Genomic DNA, 27842 nt, shown 5'->3' with positions numbered 1-27842 from the left:
AGACTTTTACAGCCAGTTTTGTACTTGCAAAGGTTCTGCTTCATGCAGTCTGCAGCTGGAACCCATGTAATCTGTGAAGAAAGGAAAATGTTCATTCACAGTGCTTAGGGCCAAAAGGTAGAATTAGTTCATTTACTCTGACTGACCTTCTGCAGTTCTCTAGCTTTATCTTCTAGCAAGCAGTTCTTGGTAATACATCTTTGCGGTATGTTAATATGTTCCTTTTTACAAAGAATAGTTTCTTTACGTGAACATTCCAGGCTGGGGGTATTGATAATTACCTACCAAAGGGATCAACGAAAAATATAACAGCCAGGTGTTCAGCCAAACTGAGACAGCTACTCAAAAACAGCAGTACAGAAATAAATAAATAAATAGCTAAATCGCATCTTTTTGCAACTGAAGAAAAAAAATGAAAGATTGGCTAGGCAAACTTTGACCCATGGACTAGGTTTCAACTAGATTTAAAAATAAACAGCATCAACAAAAAAGAGAGCAATCTGTCCAAGCATCATTTATTTTTCTTAATAAAAACAATGCATTTGTAAAGTCTGAGTGAGATGTTTGCTGCTTGTGCATTCATGCAAGTAGAGTCTTTATTCATGTTCTATAAATAAGGTTTTCTTGTATGAAAGTGTTTTTTTTTTTTAATTACAAGTTTGAAAGGAGGATATTTCATAATGTCACTCCTTGAAAGTATAAAATCAAGGTCTCTTATCTGCTATGAAAGAATAAGAAATCCATAAATAGTGTGTTATGACATGGACACGTGTGACACCTAGAGGCCAGATGTTTACTCTCCCTAAAGAATAAATTTTTTTTTTCAGCTACAAGTTTTGCACAACACATATTTTATTTGGGAGTTAAGGAACGCAGATACCATATTTTGAGAAAAGAAGTATGTTGCAACATATTTGCATTGCTATATATAAAATTATATACATATATATATTTAGGTTGTTCACATTTAGCATATTTTTGTGGCTTCCCTGACTATGCTCCCTTGATTTCATATGAAGAAAAATAATAGACCACTACTGAGTGTGTTGATTAATGCTCAAAATTCCACAGGAATTCCACTAAAGAAGAATTCCACTTCCACTAAAAGAACCCTGTACATCTTATTCTGGCTCAGAGTTCTGAAAATCTTTTAAAATTCTTGAAGGTCCCAGCTCAAGAAAATCATTTAAATACACTTCTGTCTGTAGTAAAATATCTGCAAGAAAGTCAGGCTCCTATAAAATGCAGAATTAGAAATTTTGGCTAGGGAATTTATGCAGGGGAATAGAGATAACACAAGTTCATTTGGGCTGTTGTTTGGAATGTTTAGATGATGGAGCTTGCAAAATAAGCATGAAAGGGAATATGCCACCTCTAAAACTTTCTTTAAAATTCAGGTATGAGACCCATACAGTGCACCGTGTGGGAGGGTAAGATATATGAGTTATGGCTGAAGTCACTTGGTTTGTTCATCCCAGAGCAGAGCAGGCTGAGGGGAGGCCTCATGGCGGCCTGCAGCTCCCTCACGAGGGGAGTGGAGGGACAGGCGCGGAGCTCTGCTCTTTGGGGACAGCGACAGGACCCGAGGGAACGGCGTGGAGCTGGGACAGGGGAGGGTCAGGCTGGGTGTTAGGGAAAGGTTCTGCACCCAGAGGGTGGGCGGGTACTGGGACAAACTCCCCAGGGCAGTGTCACAGCACTGAGCCTGCTGGAGTTCAAGAAGTGTTTGGACAACACTCTCAGACACATGGTCTGATTTTTGGGTGGTCCTGTGTGGAGCCAGGAGTTGGACTTGATGATCCTTGTGGATCCCTTCCAACTTGGAATATTCTATGATTCTAACTCTAGAGCTCTTTCTAGGGAAATAGTCAACTTAGTTATCTGTGGCTACACTTGTTCTTTTCATACCTAAGTGAAGGGAGAAAGTCTTCTTGGATACAAATTCCAATGAATTCAGTTAAGGAGGAATTTGGATTTCCTGCGTAAGAAATGAAACACTTTTTGTTCTTTAGAATTTTTTCTGGTATGCTACTATTCACACAGCACAGAAGATTTAGAGGGAGAAAATTGTAGAATTTTCCATCTATAGACATCTATAGATCTAGAAGAATGGAGACTGGAGCTTTACTAAGAACTGCTGGCTTACACAGGGCCTACCAAGTTAAAGGTGGACAAAAGTGATGCTGGACACACCCCTTATTGAGTGTTGAGCCTAGAAGCCGATGTGCTATATGTATGCCTTGCTCTGTCTATGCTCTTTGACTTTTTCCAGTATGTGTAGAAACACAGTGTCTTCAGAATAGAATGTAAGATGATCCTGAAGCACTTATTCATGGCATTTCACAGAGACAGGTTTATGAAATGCGACTGCCTACTAGCGCGGGAATACACTACTACTAGGAGGATGATTCTGCTTAGCAGGCAGCTTTTCATACCCAGCGGCTATGAAATTTGTATCTTGTTTTCATTTCTCTTTTCACTAAATAAAAGATACGATATGTTTGTTTTGTCATCCTCTAAGTTTTTAATGCTAGGAAACATGAAAAAAAATAATTCCAATATTTTATGACTAGCTCTACCTTGCTTTCTTGAAAGTATTCAGGATTAGTCATTTTTCCCTAGAAAACAAAAAAGTGCTAACGTGTCAATCACTTGTGAGAGCAGTTTACAGACTCAACATAGCTGCAGTGCCTCGGATAAATCAATGTATGTGAATACAGGTCTACTGAGACCCATATGTTGATGCTCCAAGGTACAGCACTGACAATATTATGTTACTACTGATACAGAGACTAATGTTGATTGCAGTTTATTTTTATGCTTTGTCTAGAGGTTTCTTTTCAGAAGTACTTAAATGTTTATTTTGGGAATGTGTAAACCACAAACAACTGATAATTTATGATCGCTAGGTATGTATTAGAATATGGGTTGTCAGTGTGGGCTGGAAATAGTGGCTGCATTATTAACTGGGAGGGTGGCCCTTCATCTACTGTAGCAAATAGGAAGTATGTAAGAGCATGTCGGGCACACTGGGGTGGAAAAGGATACCAGCAGCTCTCTGGATTATTCATGTTAATAGAAGTTGAAGCTTGCAATCTGTATATGTTGCCTCTTATGCCTGAAGTCTAACTCCTGCAGATAGGTTAGTGTGTCTCCAGGCATCCACCTTTTTTGGCCTGTGTTTTCACTGATCTTTTCCTGCTCCAATTGAAAGAAGACTGTTTGGGCTGCAGAAGTGATGTAGTCAGAGATGAGTGTTTACCAAAGACAGCTCTTCAGGAATCTCTAGTTCTCCCCAAAAGACAGCTCTTCGGGAATCTCTAGTTCTCCCAATTATGCCTCTGTTCTTTCTCTTTGATGTTTCTCTGAACAGTTTTAAATGCATCATAGCTTGTCACCAAAATGAATGAAAATGAAATTACTTGTCCATAGTTTATTGGTCTTTGTCAGAAAAAAAAAAACAGCACAGTAAAACCATTAAAAGTAGTGTGCAAATATGAGTTTTAATCATCTATATTTCACTGAATTTTTTAACGTATGTGGTCCTCTTATTGCATAAATATAAACCATTTGAGTATTTGTGTATGTGTATTCACCCTCTCATGATACTGCTTTGTTCTGCTGTCAAAAACCACTTTGATTCATTGTGCCAACTGCATGGATGATCTGTTTCCTGATGATGTTTCCGAATGATCTGAGTCATGTACAAAATATTTTCAGAGGCTTTCTTTAGACGTTCATAAAAATTCTAGATAGAATGCATTGCAATCAATAACTCTGAAAAGGTCCCTTTTCCCCTAGTCAACCCATAAATGTAACTTTTCCCCTGGTGTGTAACTCCAGTTAAAAAGCCAAGGTTTTTACTCTTAATTTTTCAAGGAGTATATGTTATATACATCTTATTGTAACTATGCAAGTCAATAAAGCTATTGCTACAGATTTCCCGATGGTCTTAAGACTTTTTAAGCCCTTAAATTCAGTGTGGATTTTTTTTTAATAACTGAAAATAATTTTTCATCTTGTTTTTTTCATAAACTTGTGAAGATGGGATTATTTTTAAGTATTTCAAGTGTTCTCATATTCTTAATGTAGCATGTAAAACAATGCACATGTGAATAACTTAACCTAAAATTTTCCTGTGGAATTGTTGTACTTCTATAAACTCAGAGAGCATTTTGTTTTAGCAGTCCAGGTCAACAAAGGACAGGATGAAGGGGTTTCCATGCTTCTTAAGGTGAATGCAGTATGATGTAGCAGAAGTAAATAAAATGTATTTCCAGAAGTGCTTTAGCTGAGGTTGCAAGTTCTGCATAAGGATGCTATAAATTTGTTAAGATCATGGCTTTCTATGTATCCCTTATCAACCTATAATCTCCTGATTGTTGCCTGTTTTTCAGCAGCTGAAGAACAGTAATCCACACTTGCTTATCTCTCTTAATCACAGCCTCACAGTGCTAGAGCTCCCTGAGCCTTTAATTCCCTCGTAGAGGCGTAACAGAGTGGAAAGTAAACAAAGACAAATTTGCAACCTTCAACATTGCTAATTTGCTCTGATGTCAGAATATTTAAACAGGCAAGGACTTGGGAATTACTTGATCATGGCTGATTTTAATCTAATGCATGTGAAAAGGCAGAGTCTGGGAAGGTTGTGCAAAATGACAGCCGTCCCAAGAGAGGTTCACTGAAGGTTTCTTCTTTAAACAACAATAGCTCTGTCCTTTTAAAACTCTGGATCCTGTGTTTCTACAGTGTGTTTTTGTAGCTGCTTGCATTTTGAATGGATCATTTTGGATATTGTAGCAGTTTTCTTGAAAATTTCTCATTTGCTTTGCAGTTTATAGATGTTTGAAACCTGATCTTTAAGCTTGTTATTGCATCTGTTCACTGGGCAGTGGGTGGGAGAGATAAAGATGCCTATTTTAAAAGCTTTGTCTCCCTCCACGTTTTTGTATCATCACGACAGCCTAATGTATCCTGAATACTTTCATATGTAAAACTCAGTATAAGCTTTAAAAGTGATTGATAACTTGATCTTCAAATTATTCTAAATTACACAGTTGACATTTATGCATATATATGTGTGTACATACTTGCTGGGTAGGAAAGGATGTTATTTTGCATTATATATTACGTACAGGCTTCCTTTACCACAGAGATAGTGTGCTTACACCTCCATACACAGCAGACAACTGTGTGTTATTACCTGAATCAGATTTGACAAATACACAAGAAAAGTTGTGGTTTTTTTTTTTTCCTTTCATTTCCCTTTGTGAAGACTTAAAAGTCTATTTAATGCATGAGTAATCACTTATTGTTTGTTGTTTACAAAATGGTTAATGTAGCATATATATTGTTATCAGGACAAGTGTCTGATGCTTTCCTAATTAATATATATTGCTCTGGTGATATCTGTTCTGGTTGTACAACTTGTGTTTCTGAAGCACATCCTGATGATGATTTCTTTTCTTCTTAATGTGTGTCATCTGGGATATTCCAGGGAGAGATGTCTGGGAAGCCAGGCTTTCACAGTCACTCTCTGCCTTGAGATTACAGCACTGGGTTATTTGCGTTTCTCCTCATCCCTGTTCTGTCTCTCGCTCTCTCCAGCTGGTGTAAATGACTGCTGCTGCCTCTCAGTGCAAGATAACCTGCTCAGTCAGCTGGAGCCCCCTGCGGACAGCTGTCTCTCTTTTAGCTGATGGAAAACTGCAACTAACCGCTGAATGGAAGAGTGTGGAGCAGCAACCATACTAGCAGCAGCCGCTGCGGCAAGAGCGAGCAAGGACTCTATTGTTCCCTAGTGTTAAACAGTTTTTCCTTTTCAACTGGCATGCACAATAGCAGGAGAGAGTTTTCCAGTCTGCATCTCCCCATGAAGAAATTCTGAAGAGGGGAATATTATTTGAAGAAGGTTTCACGGTTGTGCTTCAGGCTTTGGATGTGGAAGCAGGCTGCTGGAGGAGGCATGGGGTTGAGCGAGGGGAGCGCTGCTTTCCCCCGTGGTCCAAGGGTTTGTGCCGTGCCAGCCCGCTGCGTGGGAGTTCTTGTGGTTCTGCTGGTGGGAGCCTGGGACGCTCGGGCACAGAGTGAATTTCAAACTTCATCCGTGTATTTGTGGAAGACCGGTAAGTAAGGATGCTACACTAACATAGCAGCAGTATGATTATTTTTTGTTGTAAGTAAGCAGTAACCTTTCTGTGTGCTTTGTGTATGCATAGAGAGAAAGTTAAATCTACATTAGTAATGTTTACTTGCAGGATTCTAGGAAAACAAATTAGGTCACCTTCCAGTATTTCACCAGCCAAGCAAGTAAGGCAATTAAAAAAAAAAAAAAGTGACTCTGTCATGCTGTTATTGGGATCTCATGTATTTTTGAGTCTTTTGATGTTTTTCATTTTATTTAGTAGCTCTGTGTTGTATGTGAATAGCAAAGGTCAGGACTTTAGTGCTTGCTCACAATGGAAAGGAACATTTGTTGCAGTTGGAGTTAGCAATGTTAACAGTGCTCTAAAAATATTGACACTTCACAAAGAAAGATGTAATGCAGCATGTCTAATCTTTATGCTCTGTGCTGACATGTAATATATTCAGTGTGGTAATTGATGGGGAGTTGGGTTTCTTAAATTTAGGTTTGTTGCACAGTATATAGGACACATGAAAGCTAATGATGGATTAGGTGAAATAATCCAACTGATGCCAGATTTCATAACCAAAGAGCCAAAGGCAAATAGGCTATGTGGATTCAGCACCACACTAGATAGATAATTTCCTCTACTTTGGTACTAATGAGTTACGTGTCTGTTTTAAAGATTGCGTAGTCATAACACCGTTCCAATCTTAACTTTGCATTAAAAACCAATGGGGAGTTTTCCTGCGTCTGTCAATATATGACGTTAATTCAAAATTTTGATAATGAGGACTACATATGTTTTAGTTCTCTAACATAGTATCACTTCCTACATAAGCTTCCAAAACTCCTCTAGGAAATTAAAAAATTTAAAGACAGTAAATACTTCACACTGACTTTGGCAGGTTTTTTTTTTTTTGGCATGTTGCCAGGAACAAACCAATACAAAAAGTAGAGTTTTGTTTAAGACATGCTTTTCCATTAAGGGGTAATATAATAGAAAAAGAGTGTGCAAATTCATTATTTGTATGAAAAGCAACTTTGAGAAGACAGTATGTTTCCTGGATGGAGGGCCCCAGCCTTCTGAAACAAAAACAGATCAATTCACAATTACAGTGATATCCTGAATTTTTTAAGAGGCTCCATCTATTCAGCAGCTCAAGAAGGAGATTAAAAGGAAATTCATCTAAACAAGAAGACAAGCTTTCCAATAACGCTAGAAAGAGAGATCTGAAGAAGGGAAAATCCTTCACAACTTTCTGCTGAAAGATGGGTAGACCAATGACACTGATGACCCTTTTCTTTTCTTCTTCTTTTGAACGACTGACAAATACGAAACATAGTTTTCAATTCTATTAGAGTTTTGTAAATGTTTGCTACACGCTTAAAAAGAGATCAAATACGTACGTAGGTTTGTAGGAAAATACAGTGATAATAATAGCATTTTCGTAAAGCGTTTTGCATTTAAACTACGTTGCTAGGCAGCAGTAGATTAAACTCTCCAGCGTGTTATTATGTCTCCATTTAATAGATTGAATTTTAAAAGGTTAATAGTAACTTGGTTGAGAATAATAACAACTGTAGTTAACTAATACTTATGAAAATGAACTGCCAATTTGCTATGGAGTAACTTGGTTTACCTTGAACATAGCACATGTGTTCTGAAGTCAAGTCAGTTAAACTAGCAAGGAGGAAACTGGGTTGGCTTTTGTTTCCTCTGCCTTTTCTCCCTTCCTTAAAGAACTTTTGTTTAGAACAGATATAATTATGTTTTGTAATGAAGAGCTAGTTTTTCCTTTAAGCTTTTCTTTCTCTGACCTTTCTCCTCTGTTTCACCCACAATAAGGAATAGGATAAGCATGTTCTCTGCACAATTTTTAATATCACAGCATCAGTGATTTGACAATAACATGATGAAAACCAAGTCAGAGTGGCGCTTTTCAAACAACGAATGGCAAGGTAGAATGAATAAGGGAGTGCTTCAGAAGACTATATTTGGCTTCTAATTAAATCTTTGCAGTCCTTTTCTTAGCTGTTCCTTTGTGTTAGGAAAAAAAAAAAGACTTTCTGAATTTTGCAGTGTACTTTTCATTTACTCTTACACTGAGGGAGCCTTTACAGGTAGCTTAGCCTGATGAATCTAAGTTATCTTTGTGCAGAAATGGTCTAGGTTTAACAAAATGTATTGCCTTTCAGTTCCTTGTGTTTTATAAAACTAGGCTTAGGTTCTGTCTGGTGAGAGAGGAAACAGAGTAGCCTGTAGGAAGGATTTGAACTTTCTTCAGTCACATGACAGGCTTTTGGCTGTAAGGCAGCAATATACTGCTTCATTTGGTTATAACCTTGTTGCTTTGGGGACTGTGTTTCTGTAGGAGAGAACTGGGACTGCCATGCATCTAGAATGCCTGCTAAGGTATCTTTTCAGCCTGGTCAGGTTGTTCATTACTGTCTCAGTCTGCTCTCTCTACCATTCCCCTCTCCTTTTTGCAAGAAAAAGAGGAAATTTATGTGATGCCCAGATCCTAGACAGTGATCTGGAGTCCTCATATACTAAAGGTCTCAGTATTTTTGTTTTAAGGTTATCACAGGTATTGCACTAGCCTACTGTTTATCTTCAAGTGGTAAATGAAATGTGTTTTGTTTTGATAGCAGCAGATTTATTTTCATAATAAGGGTATTTATTTGGGTATGGCTGATACCAGTACAAGAAAGGCATGGGCATACTGGAAAGAGTACAGTGAGAACCACCAAGATGATCAAGGGACTGAAGCACCTCTGCTATGAGGAGAGGCTGAGAGAGCTGGGACTGTTCAGCCTGGAGGAGGCAAGGCTTGGGGGGGAATCTTATCAATGTCTATAAATACCTGAAGGGCAGGTGCAAAAAGGACAGAGCCAGGCTCTGTTCAGTGGTGCCCAGTGAGAGGAAGAGGCAAACTGGAACACAGGAGGTTCTGTCTAAACATCAAGAAGCACTTGTTTACTGTGCAGGTAACTAAGCACTGGCACAAAAAGGTTGTGGAGTCTCCCTCCCTGGAGACCTTCAGAAGTGGTCTGGACATAGTCCTGGGCACCCTGCTCTAAGTGTCCCTTCTTGAGCAGGAGGTAGGGATGGAACAGCCAACCTCCAGAGGTAGAGGTCCCTTGCATCCTTAACCATTCTGTGATTATTTTTTTTTTTCCCTCATTTGTGGGAAGTTCTAGAAAGTGAACTAGAAGAAGTGCTCATCAGTGATCTGAATGTATATCCAGCATGAATCTAAAGTATTAGAGGGGATAATAAAACTGAACTGGACAGTAGTGAGCTCATCCAACTGAGACAATATTTTATCTTTTCTTTCTGTGAAAGAAACATAAGTCAAGGCTAAAATTGTGTCTAGGAAATCAGCATGATTGTGTGTGTGTATGCCCTTTGGCACCTGTTATTAGTGAAGTATGTCCATTTTCTTGAGAAACATGCTACTTTTGTTATTAAATTTAGTTTGGCATTAGCTATTGTAAGTGACTTGAGTGTGCCTGATTTTTATTTCTAAAGATTTTTTGAAATAATGTCTTAGCGTATGCTGCTCCATGACTTCTAAGCAGGTTTACTGCAGTGTGTTATTTTAAGAATGGCCTGGAAAATAATCTACAGGGGTTATGGAATTTGAGTTATGACATTTTCTCTTATAAAATAGCAACTGTGATACCTGGTACAGGGTCTTGATACTTGATTTTTGGAATGGGGATGGGATGAGGTCAGGGGCTCTTCTTCTAATTCAAATTTCACATTTGTTTTGAACCTTTGAAAACCTCTCAGGGGTAATGACTCTTCCTACCTATTACTATTCTGTAAAAACCTGAGGAGAGTATACTGTTTAACCCTCTTGGGGTTTAATTACTTTCAATTCAGCATGGACACTGTTGTGAACAACCTGCTTTGGGAAGGGAGGTTGGACTAAATGATTTCCAGAGGTCCCTTCTAACCTCCACCATTCCGCAGTATGGATGCCATCACAAAGTCATTTCTACTTCTCCAGCTGAAAGTGTCTTGAAGTTTTGACTGTCATAAATTTTTGAAGTTTTCATCTCCTATGAGAATGGGTATTTGCTTTTGCACGTTTATGCTGGAATTATGGTGTATGAATGGATCTCCAGTGTATTGTATGACATTGAGATGGATATAGTTGATAACAGTTACTAGTCTTTAAACTTTAGATTTCTTGCCAAACATTCACATTCCATACTATGCAGACCCTGTATGTGCATTTTCTTCGGATACAAATAGACAGCTGGCTTCATTTTCCTGGTCCCTGGGCAAAGCCATCTAGTTTTTTAACATAAACTAAGGCAAAGTATCCATCTGTGCAGAATACCTGGCTCTGTATGGCAGAATGAAGAAACAGCTAAATTACCAGAGTTGGGTTGTTACGTCGGTCTGCTTTATGACTTGAGGTGGAGAATTGCGGTCTTTAACTACTCATCAAACAGAACTTCTTGTATTGAGAGGCAGTGATTCCTCTGATGTGAGGTGGAGCATTGGAGTTTTGAAGTTGAAATTATTTTTAGCAACTAGGGCATTGAGCTCTACTGTTTATTAATAGTTATGTGAAATGGAGGTTATCTCTGTTTCCTGAAAAACATGCTTGGTGTACAAACTGGGGGGGATCTGTATAGGAGAAACTACATTGTGGGGGAGAGTAAGCACATTTCTGTGAATTGTGTTGTGAATGACTCGTGGCTAGATGTTCAATGTAACAATGATGGCTTACAGTGTTTTAAAAAAAATGTAGAAAACTGTTATAAGATGGTATGGACAACACAAATGTTCGTGGATAATACAAAACTGGTAACTGCTGAAAGCTTGATGAAAACTTCCATGAAGCATGAAAGATTAAGAAAGTTATAGTAAAAATGGGATGAAGTCACACTTTCATTTTGAATACTTGTTGTGGGCCAAGAACACTTTAACACATAAATCACTAGTGATAATGATAATCAAATGATCTATTTCAAAATGTAAATTTCTCTAGATCATTTGGAATCCTTGCTTCCACTGAACAACCTGTTCTCTTCATCAGTGGATGCCCTTCTCAGAGCTGACTTGAGTTGTAATGAATGGTTTGTCAGTTCAGGTAGTGCACTGCTACGTTGAACTTGAAGGCGTTCTTGAATTTTTTTGAATTTCATTATTATTGTACCCTAACTATCACAAAGATCTATTGAATTGTTTCTTTGTATGCAGCCAAAAAAGAGAGAAAAAATTCTGTGCCATAATTCAGTATAAGCTGCTGCTGTTAACTTCTATTAAATGTTATTGTTTTTCTTTTTTAAAGTGATTTTTTTTCATATTCAAGAACAGATTATGTTCTTGCTTATACCATCCCCATAGGCTAAGATTTTGATCTCACTGTATATTTTGCAGTGAACAAAGTGAGGAGTGTTAGTTCCTAAATAAATATTTCCATAGTTACCACTCTTTCAAAACAAGAAGATGCATGTTTCTTCTTGGTTTGTAGTTTCATGATGCAGATGATATATATGCTATTTTTTATACACAACTGACTAAGCACAGGTATTTCTTGTCACATCAAAATTCTCTTTTACTTCTACCCTGTACTTCATTTATTTATTTTTTAAATCAACTGATACTGTGATCTGTGATGTGCTGTCAGTGTTGGGTGTATTGCCTGCCTACAGGTACTAACGTAATTACTGAAGAGTGCACAAGATCGGCAAGGTTCGATCACATTGTAAAATTGCTTCTTCCAACAGTTTGAAGTAATGCACATTACACTCTTGAAGTGGAAGATATCATTGAGTTGATATCTCTGGAATAAGATAAATCATCAGAAAAAGTCCAGGAGGTAGTGCCTTTACAATCGCTGTCTGTTTTAAAGACTATTGATCAAATCTCAGATAGTATAAATCAGTATAGGTCTGCTGAATTATTTGAGCTACCTACTGTTGTATGATTATGACGACTTGGTCTTCTCTGTAACAATTGCTGATGGCTGTTTTCCCATTCTTGCCAACAAACCATAGTAGAAATTTAAATACACTTTCTGTAAGTAACAGTGCCTTTTTAAAATTACAGGTATAGAAAATGTACAGAAGATTAAGGGTTCTACTGGGGGAGTGGAAGCCCAGTGTCAAACCAGTGTGCCAAGTGGTTTCTAGTGGGACTAGAAGGTTGTTACAAACTCTGCTAGCTAAGGGCTCTCCTTAAGCTGTTTCTGAGCTTTTTCAGGCACCAACATCTTTATTTGACTCTTCTGTGCTTCTTGGGAGGAGGACTGTGCAAGGACATCTTTATTCACTTGAAGAGCCTATGAACAGTTTTTTCTTGTCATTTCGGGATGTTACTGATCTTATAACCACATAATCCTTCTTCACTACTTGATAAGAACTCAGATCATAAAACCCCTCTGATTTTTAACCTGCGTTAACATTGGCTTCACACTTAGCCACAGAGAGAACACAACCCTCTATACTGTTGTATACTTACCAGGTTTTATGATGTTACGCATTCCATGGCCCAGCTCTTTTTGAAAGAGTTTGGTGCCAGAAGTGGAGTTGGAGAGAAGGGGGCTCAAAATTGAAATTACTCATCCAGCACCTTTGGTGGGTAACATACCTAAACTTCACTGAATAAAATGTTCATTTCATTTTTCCATATGTCCCTAGGACTGTATTTATTGCTGCAGGACTGAGTGTTCCTAGCATGTACTCATATGATGGGGGGGGGGGGAATGACAGGTCAGGGAAAGCAGAAGTCCCTTCTAGAAGTTCAGTCCAGCAGGCATTTCAAAATGAACTTAAATGTGCAGACAGGGATGATCACAAGGGAAGAGGGAGAGAAAGTATTAACTAACAGCTCTCTGACTAAAGCATTTACCTTTCAAAGGCTGTATCATCAACTTGTTTGTTGAGGGTGTTCCATCATGTAGCAGAAAATATCCCCATGTTTCAGCATTGTGGCTTTTTTTTCTTTTCAAAAGTAGACTGAAGAATTCTGCAGCAATCGCAACTAGAGACGAGAGACAGATAAGCCTATGTCAGTAAATAGAAAAGTCCTGATTTTAAAGAGATTACAAAGAAATGATCTGAAGAAGCGGATTAGATGTGAAGACGTAGGGAAATGGTGAATGAGAAAAGATACTTTAACTTGAGGCCTGACTGACAGGAAGGGAATTCACGTGGTGTCCCTAGTGATGATGAAAGAGAGCAATGAGGATATCTCTTCAGTGGAAAATAGATCTCTAGTTATGATACAGTGAATTAGAGTTCCTGCCTACACATCTGTGAGGATGGAAAGAGGTCAAAATTTTTAAATTATTAACATAAAAGGTGGTTTTTGGGCTTCATCTTGTTTATTCTCAGGCCTTCAGTTACAGAGTAAGTTAAATGGAGTCTTAGTAAAAGCCGCATTTCATCTGCTTTTCAAAGCATAAAAATTGTTCAAACACAATGTGTTAAAGATGCATCATTGACTTAAATATAAATGATCCTCTAAGACTGAATGTGGTTAAGTGTTGGTTACATATGCCCTGTATAAATTCATATTAATTAGGATTAAAATTTATTGCTTTTATTGCATTCTGTAATGTGTACCTAAGCAACCTCACTGTTTACTGTCTGTCTCCCAATTAAATCTGACTTTTATTTAGTCAAGGGGTGAGGGGTTGTCTATGACTTGAATAAGGAAATACTCATTCTCTTTAGACATGTTCATCATTCTTGTTCTTTGGACTCATTTATAAATTAACCCTTCAGATTTTTTATACAATGGAAATTGGACAAGGCAAGTATTAAGTCTTTGATCAATGTGAAAGGTTTTTAGTGCAGCCTAGCAATGAAACATTTGGCAGAGATGCAGAAAATACATACTTCAAGAAAATTATTTAAGTGCTTTTTAGTAATGTATCTTTATTTAACAAAACCAAATTAAATATTTAAGTAGTGATTGGAGGAAAAAAAAAATGGTTTTTTTCCAGTTACTTTACCATATCTGAAATACGGAAATAGATGGAAGTGTGGCTGATATTGTAAGCCTCTTCTTAACATGAAGAACTCGTATGCTCTGGGCTAATGGTTGACTTCAATTGCAGGATAGCATTTTCAAGTTGTCAGAAAAGCATGAAATGGCAGTGGGTCATGTTGTACCGGCAGCTGAGAATGTCTGGATTGTTTTTAGCAGGTGCCCCGGAGTGCTTATGCTAACTGGATAAGCTGAATCCCTCAGTTTATGGGGATACTGGAATAAGAGAAGCCCCCACAAGCTGTAGGTTGTTTCATTCTAAGGCTGGCTGCTCTAGTGTTGGGTTAAATCTGTTTATTAGTATCTTATAGTAAAGGATTTAGCTTTACAAGATCTAGCTCTTTTAGTTCCCAACTCCACTTGATGTTGATGTCTTCTTTTTATAGTGTTCATCCACTCACTTGTTCATATCAGAAGCATTTATCTTTTAACAACATAACTCCAGATTTAATAGAAAGCCCAATTCCCATAGTATAAAGGTTAGTATTCTGAAAGACAAGTAGTAATTTATATTTTGACATTTGTCGTGGTGTAAACTAAATTGTGTATTCAATTAAGTACTGTAGCTGAGAATTATTTCTAGTTTATGGACAATACATGTATTTATTTTGTTTATTGAAGGTCCTTTACTGCATTCACAAGTTTCTTCATTATAAACGTCTTTTTTTCTTTTCCTACATTCCTCTGTTGGTCCACAAACAAGGCGTCTCCAGGCCTAGGGAGGCAGAAGCCTCCCTCTCCTAGGCCATGGGGAAATTCTTTTCCTGATTACTTGATTAGTCGAAATCTCTCTTTCTATTGTGTTTCTTTACCTTAGACTAATGAAGCTGAAAAAAAACATTGTGGGTTGCCTAGGTGGTTTAGGTTGCTTAAAGATCTGTTTGAATTCAGACTTACGGAACTGAAATACTCAGTTGTGTTGCATGGAGCCTCAGAGGAGGTACTGGAATGGCATAGCCTAAAGTTGAGACAACAGTAGTATTATTGACTTGGGATTTTATTTATTTTTTCAATCTATTTCTGTCTAGTGAGGCAGTAATAATGTACTGAAATAATAGTTACTAAAATAATGGAAGAATTAGATGAAACATATCCAGAAACCTTCAAAAATCACACTAATGGGTAAAAGTTATCCTTGTTCTGAGCTGTGAATTTCCCTGTGAGAAAAGACAAGGTCATACTAGGAAGTAGGATTTTAAATGATCACAATTAGCATAGCCATATTGTTCTGGTTATTAAATACAAGTCAAACAAAAGCTAACGTAAGCAGTTTTGTTACAACGATCAGAAATTAAACTCCCCTAGCATTTCCATTATTTACCACTTTCATAAGAATGCTATACAACGTTAAACATACCGGTGCCTGGCATTTCAAACAAAATCCAAAAGGCATATACTGTGTCAATCAGTGCGCTCTCAGCATCAAATAGCACCGTGCCTTTTGGCATGGCTGACATTTCAGGTTGTCAGTAGACCACAGTATCTTCTTTCTTGTTTTTTCCATTTTGTGGGTGTTCCAAGATTGTTTTGGTATTTTTATGTCAGTGGAATAGAGCAGAAAAAAATGGTGTGCTTGTGTGAGCTTAGTGTCTTTAGACATAGTCCTTACTGGCCCAAGTAGAGAATGGTGTTGCTGGAAACAGAGCTAGCTTTCAAACATCCAAATCCTGGTAAGAGTTTTCCATAGGTATTTTGAAAGAGAGAATGAATAAATAACTGTTCTGTGTAGACTGTTTATATTGCACCGTTTTTTTGAGGATATTAATTGGAAAGGGTTTCTAATGTGATGAGATGTACTTAAAAAATTAATGACATCTCCTAAGCCAATGAGAAATTTCTTAATGAGATGTTATTAGCTTCTACATCCTGTATTATGCAAAATGAAATGTTTATATTACTGAGCAATAATGTAACTCTCCCTATGTGTGTTGGGGAATAGCTATTTTACCCGAACGCCATTAGAGAAATAAAGAATAGAACAGAGAGAGATTGTTTTATAATGACTTGTGTTTGTACAGTGCCTAGCACAATTGAATTCTCCTCAATTGCTGGTGCTCCTGTGTACCACAGCTTTATACAAAATGATATAATTAAGACTTGTTAAAGAGGCTGTTTACAAAGATACGAAGATAACTTTATTAATAATTCAAAAGAACATTCAAATAATTTCAAGTGCCACAAATAGTCTGAATAGTACGATACTCAAGATACCGTACTGGAAGATAGAACAGGAGAAAACTGTTTTCAGAGGAAAACAATGCTAGGAAAAACCTTTGAAGCAGTTTTGTCTATGCAGTAGTTCCAAAATGCATTGTTGGGAGAAAAATGTTTTCAGCAGAAAACATTCCTAGAAAGAGACGTTTTTACATGTTACTTAGCATCCAGGTGGTGTTTTCGTCTATCCCTACATTGGCAGGGAGGGGTACAGAGAGGACACGGAAAGCCCACCTGATTAACACGTGGCTCAGAGGCTGGTGCCAACACAGAAATTTTGTTTTTTTTGACCATGGGGCACTTTACTCGGCACCTGGCCTGATGGCTGCAGACGGGTCCCTAACTCTAAGGGGAAAACGGATCCTAGCCCAGGAGCCGGCAGGGCTCATTGAGAGGGCTTTAAACTAGGTAAGAAGGGGGATGGGGCTGAAATAAGGCTTGTTAGAGGTGTGCCAGGGGGACCAATGTCAAGGCCGGGGGAGAAGGCAATGGCCCAACTGAAGTGCATCTACACTAATGCACGCAGCATGGGTAACAAACAAGAGGAACTGGAAGCCATCATGCAGCAGGCAGGCTATGACTTGGTTGCCATCACGGAAACGTGGTGGGACCACTCTCATGACTGGAGTGCTGCAATGTCTGGCTATAGGCTCTTCAGAAGGGACAGGCAGCATAGAAGGGGTGGTGGTGTGGCTCTCTATATTAGAGAGTATTTTGATGTTGTGGAACTTGAGGCTGGGACTGATAAGGTTGAGTTTCTGTGGGTTAAGATCAGTGGGAAGGCCAACAAGGCAAGCATCCTGGTGGTGGGGGTCTGTTATAGACCGCCGAACCAGGATGAGGAGATAGATGAGGAGTTCTACAGGCAGCTGGCAGAAGTTGCAAAATTGTCAGCGCTTGTTCTCGTGGGGGACTTCAACTTCCCAGACATATCCTGGAAGCACAACACAGCCCAGAGAAAGCAGTCTAGGAGGTTTCTGGAGAGCGTGGAAGATAGCTTCCTGACGCAGCTGGTTAGAGAGCCTACCAGGGGAGGTGCCCTGCTAGACCTTCTGTTCACAAACAGTGACGGACTGGTGGGAGGTGTGGTCGGGAGCTGTCTTAGGCAGAGTGACCACAAAATGGTAGAGTTCTCTATTCTCGGCAAAGTCAGGAAGGGGACCAGTAAAACCGCTGTCTTGGACTTCCAGAGGGCTGACTTTGAGCTGTTCAGGACACTGGTTGGCAGAGTCCCTTGGGAGGTGGTTCTGAAGGGCAGAGGAGTCCAGGAAGACTGGGCACTCTTCAAGAAGGAAATCTTAATGGCTCAGGAGCGGTCTGTCCCCACGTGCCCAAAGACAAGCCGGCGCGGAAGAAGACCGGCCTGGCTGAACAGAGAGTTGTGGCTCGAGCTTAGGAGAAAAAAGAGGGTTTATAATCTTTGGAGAAGAGGGCGGGCCACTCAGGAGGACTATAAGGATGTTGCGAGGCTGTGCAGGGACAAAATTAGAAAGGTCAAAGCTCATCTGGAGCTCAGTCTGGCTACTGCCGTTAAAGATAACAAAAAATGTTTTTACAAATACATCAACACCAAAAGGAGGACTAAGGAGAATCTCCATCCTTTACTGGATGCAGGGGGAAACTTAGTTACAAGAGATGAGGAAAAGGCTGAGGTGCTTAATGCCTTCTTTGCCTCAGTCTTTAGTGGCAAGACCAGTTGTTCTCTGGATACCCGGTACCCTGAGCTGGTGGAAGGGGATGGGGAGCAGGATGTGGCCCTCACTATCCACGAGGAAATGGTTGACGACCTGCTACAGCACTTGGATATATGCAAGTCGATGGGGCTGGATGGGATCCACCCAAGGGTACTGAGAACTGGTGGAGGAGCTGGCCAAGCCACTTTCCATCATTTATCGGCAGTCCTGGCTATCAGGGGAGGTCCCAGTCGACTGGCGGCTAGCAAATGTGACGCCCATCTACAAGAAGGGTCGGAGGGTAGACCCGGGGAACTATAGGCCTGTTAGTTTGACCTCAGTGCCAGGGAAGCTCATGGAGCAGATTATCTTGAGTGTCATCATGCAGCACTTAGAGGGCAACCAGGTGATCAGGCCCAGTCAGCATGGGTTTATGAAAGGCAGGTCCTGCTTGACGAACCTGATCTCCTTCTATGACCAAGTGATGCGCCTGGTGGATGAGGGGAAGGCTGTGGATGTGGTCTACCTTGATTTCAGTAAGGCTTTTGACACCGTTTCCCACAGCATTCTCCTCAAGAAACTGGCTGCTCGTGGCTTGGACTGGCGTACGCTTCGTTGGGTTAAAAACTGGCTGGATGGCCGGTCCCAAAGAGTTGTGGTGAATGGAGTCAAATCCAGTTGGAGGCCGGTCACTAGTGGAGTCCCCGAGGGCTCAGTACTAGGGCCAGTCCTCTTTAATATCTTTATCGATGATCTGGATGAGGGGATCGAGTGCACCCTCAGTAAGTTTGCAGATGACACCAAGTTAGGTGCGTGTGTCGATCTGCTCGAGGAAAGGAAGGCTCTGCAGGAGGATCTGGATAGGCTGGACCGATGGGCTGAGGCCAACTGTATGAAGTTCAACAAGGCCAAGTGCCGGGTCCTGCACCTGGGGCGCAACAACCCCAAGCAGCGCTACAGGCTGGGAGATGAGTGGTTGGAAAGCTGCCTGGCTGAGAAGGACCTGGGAGTACTGGTTGATAGTTGGCTGAACATGAGCCAGCAGTGCGCTCAGGTGGCCAAGAAGGCCAGCAGCATCCTGGCTTGTATAAGAAGCAGTGTGGCCAGCAGGTCTAGGGAAGTGATTGTCCCCCTGTACTCGGCTCTGGTGAGGCCGCACCTCGAATACTGTGTTCAGTTTTGGGCTCCTCACTACAAGAAGGGTATTGAGGGGCTCCAGCGAGTCCAGAGAAGGGTGACGAAGCTGGTGAGGGGTCTGGAGAACAAGTCTTACGAGGAGCGGCTGAGGGAGCTGGGCTTGTTCAGCCTGGAGAAGAGGAGGCTCAGGGGCGACCTTATTGCTCTCTATAGGTACCTTAAAGGAGGCTGTAGCGACGTAGGGGTTGGTCTATTCTCCTATGTGCCTGGTGACAGGACGAGGGGGAATGGGCTAAAGTTGCGCCAGGGGAGGTTTAGGTTGGACGTAAGGAAGAACTTCTTTACTGAAAGGGTTGTTAGGCATTGGAATGGGCTGCCCAGGGAAGTGGTTGAGTCACTGGAGGTCTTTAGGAGACATTTAGATGTTGAGCTTAGTGATATGGTCTAGTGGAGGACTTGTTAGTGTTAGGTCAGAGGTTGGACTAGATGATCTTGGAGGTCTCTTCCAACCTAGACGATTCTGTGATTTCCACATTGGCAGATTTGGCAGTCATCCCTTCTTCTATTTGCATGTAACAAAATTCTTGTTTCAATTTAATAACAATGTGCTTGATTATCCTAAAAGATCACTTGGATTATGTAAACAGGTTTTGCTTGTTTTGCAATTTTCTCCTGAGTCACTGGATCAACTGTTTATTGCAATGTATTTTGCCTTGTTTTATTCTGTTTTTATAGATTTACTTGTGACTTTTGCTCAAAATAATGCAGCTTTATATTATAATGCAAGTATTGTATTCTGTAGGTGTCTGCAAAAAAAAGTCGAAGAAACACTGATTGCTGTGTGTTTTGGTTCAGTTTTACTGCTTCCAAGACACCATTACTTCAGCACATGTGTAGTACTTGCCATAAGCAGGGAAAAAAGGATGAAATGAAAGAGATTGGGATATTTAGGAAAGAGGAAGAAACAAGTTACTGGAGTGAAGATCAAAATCATGAAAAGCAAGGGCAAGCAATCAGCAGCTACTTTCTGTCAAATACAAATATTTAAAATAGAATGTGAGATTAAAATCTCAAGGGACTGAGAGAATTAAGGCAATTACTACATAAACTAATACAAATATTTTTTAACTAACACAGGTTTTCTAATGAATCTGTCTTTAATCTATTTTCTTAGGACATTTCCAACAATATATGTGTGTGTTCGTTCTTCCATGTATAGATACTATATCCATACATTGCTGTATGGATCCAATGGCACTGCCTTAAAATATGAGTCTTCAGACCTAAGTCTTCAATGTCTGACTGAAAATGTAGCACATCATGAATTTGTGGTCTCATCTAATAACAGAAGCATGTTTTTCATATACCACTAACTTATTTTAAGAAATTTTAGCTTTGCTGTTGCTTGCTATTATTAACAGGAATACTTTGAAGGCTGTCATTGAAACCACTTTTTTTTCTCTTGTAACCCTAAATGAAAGTCAAAGCATTGCTTTTCAGACAGCAGTATTGGAAAGACCAACTTGTTCCTGTGAGACATGTTTGATGTCGTGCAAAAGATAATAAGAGGAAGAAGAGGGGGAGTGATAAAGCAGCTGAACATGCAAGGAAGATTTGTAGTCTTTAACTTGACGTGGACGAATGGCTTGTGGCTCTCCATATTTCAGCTTGATTTATGAGCATGAACACCTTGGGTACCTGAACCATAAAACTAGGAATTTCAGGTTATTTTCTGTACCATGTGTTTGTAGGGAGCTGCAGAAGTACATTGTACTGTTGAGTTTGGTATGCTTTAAAAGCCTTATGGTGTAAATCAAGATGATGAGTATATGTATAGATTATAATTGAGACTTCGTTTCTTTTTTATAGCACAGATTTGAGCTATTTTCTCAGATGTGCTATCAGTTACACGTAATAGAAGTAACTAAATTCATTATTTTGTTATAGGGATATAAGACTATTTTTAGATAGCAACATTTTTGTCTTTTTCTGATACTTACTCTACAAGAACTTTATATTGTTCTGAGGATGTTATGTAGTAAATATCTACCCTTGAAAATATTGAATTTGCTAGGTTAAAGTGCTTCAGAATTTCTCTTGAACAGTGTAGTGCCTAGTTTCTCTCTTAATACAAAAGTAATGGTCTCTAAGGATCAGGGTTCATAAACTAAAGCTTAAATTGAGTAGTCAATATTTTTACCTTTTGGATGCAGAAGTACTTCTTCCAAAATGGTTATGTTTTTTTTGTTGTTGTTCTTTTCAGTTTAAGACAGACATTTTTCACCTTTTATGTAAATGTTACCACTTGAGAGAGAGTTATTATGAAAAGGAAAGATAAAATACATTAAGAAGCTATAAAACAAAGATGTCCTTCTTTCTTTGTAATGAATCAGGTAATACACTGCCTTTTTGTTATTTTTTTATTGAAAGTATTTAAAAATAAACAAGTTACCATTGATGAAGGTTTACTAAATGTTTAGAACCTTTCAGAACTAGTTTAATCTGGAAAGGGAAAACAGTTTAATGAATAGCACATGGGGGGGAAGATACTACATAAAAATTGGAGTTTAGAACATCAAAGATAGGATGGCAATAAAAAAAAAAAAATTACATTTGTTTTATCACTTTACCTGTGTCTGAAGCTAATAGATGCAGAGTTCGTCTCATTTGCAATAGTTGGTTATAAGCAAGGAGTCCATTTGAAGTAGTAGTGTTGCTTTGGTTTTGAATTTTTAAAGAAGAAGAAGGCTCCCTGAAGAAAGAAACTCATTAAGAAAGCCAAGGGCTTTTTGGAGAATACGTTCAGTTCAGGGTGGCTTTTTGTTCCTCACTTTGTATGTCTCAGAGCACACTGCAGCTTCTAATGAAAAAATAATGCAGTTCATTAATCTGGAAAAACTTCTGAAAGTAGCTACATTTTCACAGTATTCTGGGAATTAGTTTGAACATAATTGGTTGGATGTCAATATTAAAAAGCACCCTAATGAAAAAGGAAATGCTCAAACTATGATAGTTTGCTGCTTCTGATGAAAAATTTAATGAGGCTGAATAATTACCCTTTCTCTTTTTTCTTCTCAATCTGCCACGTCTTTCCCAATCTCTACTTTACACTTACTGTAAATATTTTAAACAGTAGGATTTCTATCACTGTAATTGAAAGACTACACTATTGTCTGCATGTTGCAGTATTTTATAGCTGTTTTGCTTTTTTATGTAATCCTCTTTTTCCCTTCATGACTAGATTCCTCAAGAAGAGTATTTGTCAGCTGTCATGCCCCTCAGCTATCACTTAGCTGAACTGTGCTTAGTGAACTCTAATCTTTCTTGATAAATCAACCTATTAGTGTTGTGCCAAGCAACACAGTATCTGCCATTTACATAATAGTTCCTCTAGTTGCTTTAATGTGACTTATCTTCTAACTTCAGGTTGAGAGTTATTTCCTTCTGAGATGCAATGATTGCCCAAATATGTATACATTCCAATTACAGGGTTGACTGTTAATCAGTCCTTTAATAAAGTTATATAGCACATGGAAGCTGGGATTTGTCCTGGAGAACCCATTATAAGGAAGGAAGAAAAAAAAAGGAAAACAAAAAGCCACAGAAACACACTGGGCTCTTCACTGAGAGGGTGGCTAAGCACTGGGACAGTGTCCCCAGGGAACTGGTCCCCAAGCCTGCTGGAGTTCAAGAAATATTTGCACAATGCCCTCAGATATATGGTTTGATTTTTGGGTGGTCCTTTGTGGAGCCAGGAGTTGGATGCAGTGATCCTTGTAAGTACCTTCTACCTCGGGATATTCTATGACTATTGGAATGGAGGGCCTTTACTTGTTTTTACAGTGTTTCAATATCAGTTTGATGATATGCACACTAAAAATAGTGTGCATACATGTTTTTAATACTAGTTGCAGTACAGATTGTTCGGGTATCTCGAGTTGCAAAGGGATTCAACACTGTAGTCATATAAGAAATGAAACAGACTAGTTCTTTAAGAGGCAGTTTTTGTATATACAGAGGTTTTAAATCTTTTTTTTTTGATTTTAGTAGATATGATAATCTGTAACTCCTCACCACAATGTCTCATCTGACATGTATTAGCTCTTCCGTATAATATTCCTTTCATATCTCAGTGGCTTAATAGATCTTATATTGAGATGTTTGTCCCTGTGAACGGTGTCTGTGATAATTGCTCATTCAATAACTTCTCAGAATTCTGGAGAACAAATGTGCCCATAGTGCCATAGGCCCCTACCTGCAGCAAGAAACATTAGCTCACCTTTTGGTCATCTTGTACTAATGAACTTCCAAAGAGAAAAATAAGAGAATTTATTTTTTCCTCATGCTGCCAACATCTGAGAATTTTTATCAAAACTAAACTACTGAAGTTAGAAAACAAATTCTGAACCATTTTGCTGTTTTTGTTAATGGTATTTTACATTTTTAAGTTACAAGCCTTGAATGTCAGTCACACCGTGATGGTGATGCAAACCTTGATTTGAATTTTCAGCTGCAGTCCTTAGAGATATTTGGTGCTTCAGAAGACATTTACTGTTTACTGACTTTTCCAGAGAGCCTGCAGTCTTGCAGATGACCTGGAATGCCAGATTAGGCTTTTGACACCGTTCCCCACAACATTCTCCTCAAGAAACTGGCTGCTCGGGGCTTGGACTGGCGTACGCTTCGCTGGGTTAGAAACTGGCTGGATAGCCGGGCCCAGAGAGTTGTGGTGAATGGAGTCAAATCTGGTTGGAGGCTGGTCACAAGTGGTGTCCCCCAGGGCTCAGTACTGGGGCCGGTCCTCTTTAATATCTTTATCGATGACCTGGATGAGGGCGTCCAGTGCACCCTCAGTAAGTTTGCAGATGACACCAAGCTAAGTGCGTGTGTCGATCTGCTCGAGGGCAGGAAGGCTCTGCAGGAGGATCTGGATAGGCTGGAGCGATGGGCTGAGGTCAACTGTATGAAGTTCAACAAGGCCAAGTGCCGGGTCCTGCACCTGGGGCGCAACAACCCCAAGCAGAGCTACAGGCTGGGAGATGAGTGGTTGGAAAGCTGCCTGGCCGAGAAGGACCTGGGAGTATTGGTTGATAGTCGGCTGAATATGAGCCAGCAGTGTGCTCAGGTGGCCAAGAAGGCCAACAGCATCCTGGCCTGTATAAGAAGCAGTGTGGCCAGCAGGTCTAGGGAGGTGATTGTCCCCCTGTACTCGGCTCTGGTGAGGCCGCACCTCGAGTACTGTGTTCAGTTTTGGGCCCCTCGCTACAGGAAGGACATGGACGTGCTTGAGCGAGTCCAGAGAAGGGCGACCAAGCTGGTGAGGGGTCTGGAGAACAAGTCTTACGAGGAGCGGCTGAGGGAGCTGGGCTTGTTCAGCCTGGAGAAGAGGAGGCTCAGGGGCGACCTTATCGCTCTCTACAGTTACCTTAAAGGAAGCTGTAGTGAGGTGGGGGTTGGTCTGTTCTCCCACGTGCCTGGTGACAGGACGAGGGGGAATGGGCGAAAGTTGCGCCAGGGGAGTTTTAGGTTGGATGTTAGGAAGAACTTCTTTACCGAAAGGGTTATTAAGCATTGGAACGGGCTGCCCAGGGAGGTGGTGGAGTCGCCATCCCTGGAGGTCTTTAAAAGACGTTTAGATGTAGAGCTTAGTGATATGGTTTAGTGGAGTACTTAGTGTTAGGTCGGAGGTTGGACTCGATGATCTTGAGGTCTCTTCCAACCTAGAAATCTGTGTCTGTGTCTGTGTCTATTAGAGCAAAGCTCTAAGTGCTTTGCTATGCTCTAGTTCCTGGGCTACAAGCCACCTTGTCACTTACAGTGCTCGTGATGTCATCGTATATGTGACATTAAGAGATCATATCTTTTTCCTCACTTCATAAAAAGTTGATAAACTTTTATTATAAGTTGAATAAACAAAGCGTGACACGTATCTACACAGTCTTTAATCATAGGAATTTTTTTTCCTAATTCCATTTCATTTAATAATTCTAATTTTACCCTTTTACTGTGGTCGAGAGAGAGGTATATCTGAATATTTCTAGCAGAACATATAGTGCAAATATATTCTCTTTTTCTATACAGATCACAATAACTGCACTTCTGTAGGATTTTTCCATTGAGAAAGTAAAATTTTACATGCGTTTAGCTCCTATGATTTTAATGCCATGACTCAAGCTAATGCTTCAGTGAGTTCTCAATTCAGGAATGTAAGACTCAGAAGATTTAAAACAAACAAACAAAAAAACCAAAAAAAAAAAACCAAGCTATATTTTGCCTAGACATAATTTTAGGTGTCTACAGAGGAGGTACTTTTTTAATACTAATATCTATACTAGATAATATTTTTTATTTTAATTTGAAAATTAACATTTGAGATGAGAAATATATAAAATCAGCTTCTTGTTTGTTGGATTGAAAGGGGGAAATACTCTCTTTAAGAAGTCCCAAAATATTGCGGTGTTTGTTTTGCCATTATAATTTGTACTTTATGCCAAAGTTTGTTTTTTTTCATTCAATATGTATTTTGTAGTATCACTTTCCTTAAAGTATTGAGCTTAGTGCAGGCAGCTCGCAATGCACTGATATTTCCTATGGAGCATCTATTAAAGTTTGATATAGGTCATAATGATGAGACTCTTCCCATTGTGGTAACATCTTTTAAAACTTTATTTCATCTTATGTCATTGCGTTTACCTCTATTTGCAAGAACATCCTGTAGAGCAGCTTTCCAGAAGCTCATGAACTTTCATTTTCTTTTCAGTTTTAGTTTGTGGAATTTGTATAAATTGCGTTCATTTATATAATTAAGAAAATAAATTTAAAAAAAAGTCATTACCATGGTTACTACCTAATTAAAAAAAAAAGTCTAAAATAGTTGTCTTGATCTTATGTCCTTTTCAGGAGAATCTTAGCTAATACATATATTACTCATTTTGGTTTAGTTGAGGAGTAGCACCTAATCCTTCCAATAAAAGAATGAGAAGCAGAAGATGAAATTGAGCTAGTTCCTGAGAAAACAAGAATTTCCTCTCATTTTGGAAGATTTTTGAAAAGGTTACTCCTTTATCCCTCAGAAATATGGGTGTCTGTTAAAGTTGCTTCTCTAGCATAATGTCAACATAGGTTTAGCAGGCAGGCTTAGTAAAATGGAGTTTTGGATTAATGTAGATTGTTTTAATTCTCCTTTTTCCAGTTAGAATAAAAGCTGTATTCTTTCAGTTCACCTTTCATCATACCATCAGGAAAGTTGTAGGTTTTTGCTAGTTCCTGTAGTTGCTGCACTTTGGCTGATGGTTTAAGATTTTGAGGAGGAGTTGTGCATTTTTTTTGTCTCTAACCTATTTCCATCTCCTTTCTGCATCTGTCAAAATGGTTGTATTTCTATAGAACTGAAGTAATGAAAATAGTATTTACTCATGTGGTTCTTACCACCCCTAAGGTGAGAAAAGTAATCTTAAATTTCTGTACAGTACAGGCAAAAAGGAATTTACTCCTCATGATTGCAAAAAAAATCTCAAATTTTTTGAAATCTTGTGAGTTCCATTGGCCTGGTTGACTTTTGTACATCTGCTGTTGGAAGTGATTTTGTATTTAGAGAAAGCTTTTCATTATTATTCCATTTTTGAAGCAGAGAATGTCATGTGTATTTAAAAATAACTGGTGTCAGGAAAAGTTTCAAAACAAGAATGTTTTTGTAAAGTCTATTTAATGGAAAAGCTTTCAAACTGAAATTTAATTCATGGTAGCCACTTGTGAACAGAGGCAATTTAGTATGATTTTAAGCTTTTGCTTTTATCTGCCTTAATAATGGTGCATCAATCTTCAGCATTGATAAAGATACAATAATTGTTCCTAGCAGCATGAAAGCAATGCCCACTTTAATTTTAAAGGTCATGAATGTGCAATGTTTTCACGAATTAGTAATTAAGCTTTTTTGAAAAATTTGGTCTTTCTTGGTTTTGTTGAATTTTAAGTTCATTCCATATTTGATTGTGTCCTTTAGCTTTTCAGTACAACATGCGAACTTCAGTGATGTTTTTACCACAGGGATAGAGGGTTGCACAAAATGCAAAATGAGCATATGACCATTTTTCCAGCTTTATAACTGCCTCCAGTTTCAATTATATTCATCTTCTCCAAGTAGCTAATAAGATTTTTATTTTTTATTTTTATTTATAAACAAGAAATTGAGTGACTTGTTTGGACATATATGTAGTATTTCTTTTTAGGCCAGTGCAATTGAGTTTCTTAGTTTACAAATTATTAAAGTCTATTCATTAATGTTTGTAAAAATACACTTCACCAGTGTGGTCTGGTACTTCTGTTTTAAAATATTCTTAATATTTTTGGTGATTAAATAAAAATAGCTTCTTGGAAATGCTTATACCATCATGACAATGCTATAAAATTATTTAATATAGTTTTCATTGCTGAAATATTTTGCTGTTTTTACACTGTCAGATTTCTGAAATCCTAACAGATTATTGAAATTTAGCAGGTGGCCCTAGACTTGATCCTTAATCACTAAACTTAAACTGAAGGTTTGGAATTTATCTGTTTCATTCTTAGCTATGGAATAGCAGTGGGACAGATGGGTTCAGCCCTGTTTGTTGCAAGTACAACACATAACGTCTTTGGAGCAGTAAAATCTGTTGTGAAATAGAGCTATCACCAC

The 27842-nt window shown here is 38.9% G+C and overlaps 2 protein-coding genes across 5 annotated transcripts in view; one reads left to right on the top strand and one right to left on the bottom strand.

Moving 5' to 3' along the window:
• TMEM106B (transmembrane protein 106B) overlaps positions 1 to 27842 on the bottom strand; it is a 1075577-nt gene that overhangs the window by 134310 nt on the left and 913425 nt on the right. The window lies entirely within an intron of this gene.
• Positions 1 to 27842, top strand: part of THSD7A (thrombospondin type 1 domain containing 7A) — a 281954-nt gene that overhangs the window by 69784 nt on the left and 184328 nt on the right. For 2 of the 3 annotated variants that reach the window (XM_035545385.2, XM_050709225.1), the window contains one exon: positions 5608 to 6125. In XM_035545385.2, the coding sequence (XP_035401278.1) occupies positions 5939 to 6125 (187 nt within the window). In that variant the 5' untranslated portion in view covers positions 5608 to 5938. Of the gene's footprint in view, positions 1 to 5374; positions 6126 to 27842 lie in introns of those variants that run through there. The other variant, XM_050709226.1, reaches the window with a different exon arrangement.

The sequence above is a fragment of the Cygnus atratus genome, chromosome 2, assembly GCF_013377495.2.
Source record: "Cygnus atratus isolate AKBS03 ecotype Queensland, Australia chromosome 2, CAtr_DNAZoo_HiC_assembly, whole genome shotgun sequence".
NCBI lineage: Eukaryota > Metazoa > Chordata > Aves > Anseriformes > Anatidae > Cygnus > Cygnus atratus.
This window is presented reverse-complemented; position numbering and strand designations above follow the sequence as displayed.